Genomic DNA, 5325 nt, shown 5'->3' on the forward strand with positions numbered 1-5325 from the left:
CCTCTAGGATCTTATGTGTGTTCCCGTACAGCGGAAGAAGCCATTATCAAATGTTTGAGGTGATCTGTCGAGGGTTGGCCGAAAGAGGACATCGAATCGATATGATCGGGCATTTCCCGACGAAGAATTCGATCGCCAATTATACGGACATTATCGATTTAAGCAAGGATGCCAAGAGCGTGGTGAATAGCCTCACTGTGGACTTCGCGAAGCATATCGGACTATGGGTCACTTACTACCAATCTACGAAATTTGGTAGTGCCCTATGCGACTTGATGGGCACTGAGGACATGCAGAAATTCATTAAAAACCCACCTAACGATCCGCCGTACGATCTTGTGATCACTGAGGTGAATAACATTTCGTTCACACGCCCCGAAATCTATTTTGATTATCGAAGATCCAACTTCTCTCTTACACAACATTCTTGTACCGATCAATACATTGCACAGTAGAAAGTCGATTTCCGGTTTTGCGTAACACTTTCCTAAGAAATAGAGAGTAAATCACTTGTGCTTGTGAGTCTCGTGATACGACGATATCGAATAATTCGTAAGGCATTTTGTTACATGATAAAAATGATTAAACAGATGTTACAGTCAGTCAAAATAGTATCGGCACACTTTTTAAAACAGAATAACTTTTTTAATATTGGAATTAAAACACCACAATTTTAATAATAATATTTTGGGATCTTAGATATAGTTTACTATGTAATGTGCAAGTGAACGTTGCGTTTTTTGATTATTTTATTACGGTCTCCAACAACAATTTAAAACATCTCGTTTGTAGATCTAAGTTATGTACGAAGTTTTATCAAAATCGGTCAATGTCGTTCTGAGCCACAAACGATTAGATATTTTAAACATCGCAGTCCTACATGACCTTCGGTCTAAAACTAATGTAAATTGAAGAATTTTAGTATAATAAATTATTATTTATTGTGTCTAACTTTTGTAAGTTATAACTTATAAACTGATATCCTAAACGTTTTATATTCTATAAAGAGATACAGTCTACATATATATAACAATACAAATTATGTTATGATTTAATTATAATATAAATATAAATTGAATATTCACATCCATTTATTTTATATTGTTTGCTTACTTTACATTATTAATTTTTTTGTCATTTTCATTAGTATTTCGGATCACCCTGCTACTTAGGTTTTGGTACGCTTTTAAATGCACCAGTAGTGGTGGGAATATCCTTCATGCACATGCCGTACGTCGACGATTTCATGGCAAATCCCTTCAGCTACGCATCCTTTTCGAACTTATACACCGACAAGCCCGTCATCGAAACGTTTACCGATCGCTTGTGGAACTTCATCGTCAATTATTGGGAAATGCAGAAATTTTACTCCTACACGTCCAATCAGAACGAGATAATGAAGAAGTATCTTGGTTTAAGCGACATCCCCGATGTTAGAGAACTAGAGAAAACCGTCTCTCTGGCCCTAGTCAATTCGCATTACAGCTATCACGGAATTAAGCCTATCACGCCAGCCGTTGTCGAAGTTGGAGGATTACATATTATTGATAGAGATCAGAAAATAAGCTCGGTAAGGATTAAATAATTATTATTATCATTTCTCTCACGTTTTAGGCGAAACGAATAAATGCTCCCCATTCTTTTATTTTTTACTTTAAGATACCATCTTTACGTTTTTTTAGCATATAATATATTGCGTAATATTACATACCAATTCGTGGATTTTTCAAAATTTGCACTCTTAAGTGATGGCTGGAACTGCTACTTTTTAACTTTTCATGATCCGATCACGTTCGTTATCAGTCACGGTGATTTTTCAGTGATTCGTGATTTTCGTGATTGCTGCTGATTCTTTGAAAATTTGCCATTTGCACGCCTCACATGAACACTTAAAACGATAGAAATTTAATAATTCTATCTTAACGAATAGTAGGATAAAAAGATTTTGTTTTATAAAGGATTGTCGTTTTCCTACAACAGGAACTGAAAAATTGGCTGGACTCAGCGGACCACGGATTAGTATACTTCACGTTAGGCTCGTTGATGGCCATTGAAAGCCTACCAAGGGAGGCCCTACTAGCGTTTTACGCATCGTTCGCAAAAATCGCACCGGTTAAGGTTCTAGTGAAATGTTCGAACACTACCAAACTGCCTCCCGGTTTACCGAGCAACGTGATGACGCTACCCTGGATCCAACAGATTGCTGTATTGAGTAAGCGAAAAAACGTTCCTACGTATCCTGAAATTCTCAGTTTGCGAGCAGAAAAGTTTTTAATCTATTTTTGCATGATGCTCCTTAAAATTAAAATTTCTTGGACCGTCTCTCTTTATACGTCTCAAAGGAAATTAAATGAAATGTCATCGCTGAGGTGCCGTTGTTTAATTTACCGGATAAAACAGGGCGGAATTAAAAAATCGTCCGACGTATTTCTCGCAGGGCATAAAAATACACGGGTATTCATAACGCACGGCGGCCTTATGGGAACCCAGGAGGCACTCTACTACGGAATTCCCATGATAGGGATACCTGTGTTCTATGACCAGACAAAGAACGTGAGGATAATGATCAACAAAAACATGGCCTGGATGCTGAACCACGAAAATATCAACGAAGAGACTGTGGACGCAGCCTTGAACGCTCTTCTCAAGGATCCCAAATACAGGTGACGATTCTTAGATTCAATACATGTATAGTTTCATTCTAATATCACGTTATAAATTACAGAAAAAGAGATATTAAAAGAACTAATGATTACTTTTAGGGAATCTGCGAAAAGGAATTCTAGAATGTTTAGGGATCGGCCAATGAGCGCAAAAGAGACGGCGATGTACTGGATTGAATATGTGATCAGAAATGGACCGGATAGTCTGAGATCACCCGCAGTGGTTTTACCCTGGTGGAAACGGAAGATGCTCGACGTGTTCGCCTTTTTAATAGTCTGCTTCGTTCTCGCTATTATCGTTTCAGTACTCCTACTGGGAATTTTATTCAAGGCTTTTTGTAAATATAAACGTGACAATGAAATGGAGAAGAAAGTGAAATAAGAGACGAAGAAAATTCACGTCCTTTTTCAAAATACAGTTAAAAAAGGCGAAGTTCATAGTCTCTCTTTTAGGAGACGTATCACGTTGTATTAAATTAAAATAAACTGGATATAGTATCATGTATTAGATATGTAATTTATATTAATAACAATTTGATAAATGTGTAATGATAAAAATTTCGAGCCAGTGAATTTTACAGTTAAATATCTTCTATCTATCTATCTATCTATGTTCAAATTTGACGTCAGTAAAATTTGAAAATTATTCAAAGACATAACCAGAAGTTATGATACTAGAAACACACTCAATGAGTGGCTCACAAAAGTATTCGAACGCTACTACATTATTTGATATTAATATTTTGTTGGACCATCTTTAGGAGTAATGATGTGCTTCAATCGACGTTCCGTACTATAAACCAATGATTTTGTAAAAGTATACTCAATGGAATTCCATACTTCTATAATTTTGCCTGTCCCTGGAGCNTGATATAGTTGTACATTTTTCTAACTATTATACAAGAAATAAAAAAAAATATTGTGATGTAATTCGTTTTTATCTACCAATTATTGTATTATTTTTATCTAGTTTACAAGTCGACTTCAACTCGAAAACGAATCACCGCGATTAAGTTAAGTGACTAATTGGCCAAATATTGGATCTAAGCACTCAATTATTTGCAACTCGGTGATAGCCTGAATAATAATCTGAGTATTGATATTCGTTCGTGTTGACAAAGTCTTTAACCGAGTAATTGCTCTTGTCGCGCGATAAGATTTTCACGAGAGGGATAAATCGTTTAAATAAAAGAAGTTCCAGATTTCGAATGAATTATTTTATTACATTAATATAAAGAAATCGAGACGAAGACGGATCAAATCGAAATGGGCGGAAATAGACATTTATTTTTTATGACTGCTGCACACGTTCGCAGCATGGATTCAATAAGTCGAGCACATCTGCTAGCAGGAATCGAATTTCAGATTAGTATGAATTTTTATAAAAATTTTTAATAGTCATAATTCATCATTCTTCAATTTCTAAGGGTGCTATCATTTTGATTTCACAGAAGAAGCCTAGATAAAGTTGAAATAAAATAGAACTTCGATGTAGTGTTTTGTATCAATATTTTGGTATTGATGATTCATCATTCTATATTCGTCAATCATTTAAATTTTCTAATTAATCAGATTGTGACGAAGAACATTTATAATATTACTTTATAATTGGATTTCTTTCCAACCCATTATCTGGATACCCTGAAGTTCTCCAGCAGTGAGTGCTAAGAAGAGCATGATTAGAAGTGGCAACAGAGTTGACAAGCTTAGCGGCTTAACACTAATTTTAAGATCACTGTTACAACTCGATTAACGAGGTAAAGGAAGTTCAGACCGTGATATAATTGGACAGAGCCAAGATTAATCGTGTTAAAATTGCATAAACATTTGACAAGTTCCGGAGAACTTAGCTCAAGTTTCCCGAGGCTAGTCACCAGGATTTACCGCGTCCCTTTAATAACTTCTACGTGTGTACCACAATGGAACTATAACTTCAAAATGTTTTCTCCTGAACAACCAAAAAGGAAGGAAAGTAAATTCCGCGGAAACTTACGCGATGCCAAGAGAACCACTTGTTTACGGTTGTATCCAACTTTTGTGAAAAATTGTTGTTTTCGTCGTCAACAGAATTTGTGAATTTTTTTATATGATGCGCATGCTGCGTTGTCGGAAATCGGGCCAAAAAAAACATAAGGAACGTGCATATTGTGGGTGGTGAAAGAGTTCATATAATATTCAGTGGACTTCGATCAGACCTAAACAAAACTTGAAGGTTCTACGCGAGTACACTGTTGCTGTACAACGATATAAAAACGTGTCTGCTAGCAAATTAATATTAAACATCACACGAATGTTGAGAACAATTACTTCTTTGTACACACGTACCATACATAACACAAACATGTTGCTAATGATAAACTTGCTACTAATAGTGTAAATTATTCGCGTGTGCGTATATTCCGTATCTAATCGCTTACATGTATTGAAATGGAATGATAGTTAGAAGACAGGGGCATGTTATTGATTGACAATTTATACGTTATTGACGTACAGTCCACGCGCAATGTCAGTGTCAGTGAAACGTTCGTCAAACTAGTAGTTATTCGTTGACAGTAATATTTGTTCATACATGTTAATTATCGTTAATAATCTACAATCAATTAACAATTAATCCACAAATTCTATTGTAATAGTATATTGTGTACCAAGGGAGTAAAGTGGA

At 35.6% G+C, this 5325-nt stretch overlaps 1 protein-coding gene across 1 annotated transcript; it reads left to right on the top strand.

The window, feature by feature from the left end:
* Positions 1-5: 5 nt before the first annotated feature.
* On the top strand, positions 6-3498 carry LOC108622329 (UDP-glucuronosyltransferase 2B1-like; the record flags this gene model as incomplete). Its single annotated transcript, XM_018020138.2, has 5 exons — positions 6-350; positions 1148-1570; positions 1981-2212; positions 2438-2663; positions 2763-3498. Coding segments are annotated over 5 exons (1509 nt in total), but the record flags the coding sequence as incomplete, so codon positions are not given.
* Between the last annotated feature and the right edge of the window lie 1827 nt (positions 3499-5325).

The sequence above is a fragment of the Ceratina calcarata genome, unplaced genomic scaffold (genome assembly GCF_001652005.2).
Source record: "Ceratina calcarata isolate Rehan_Ccalc_2016 unplaced genomic scaffold, ASM165200v1 scaffold2178, whole genome shotgun sequence".
Taxonomy (NCBI): Eukaryota; Metazoa; Arthropoda; class Insecta; order Hymenoptera; family Apidae; genus Ceratina; species Ceratina calcarata.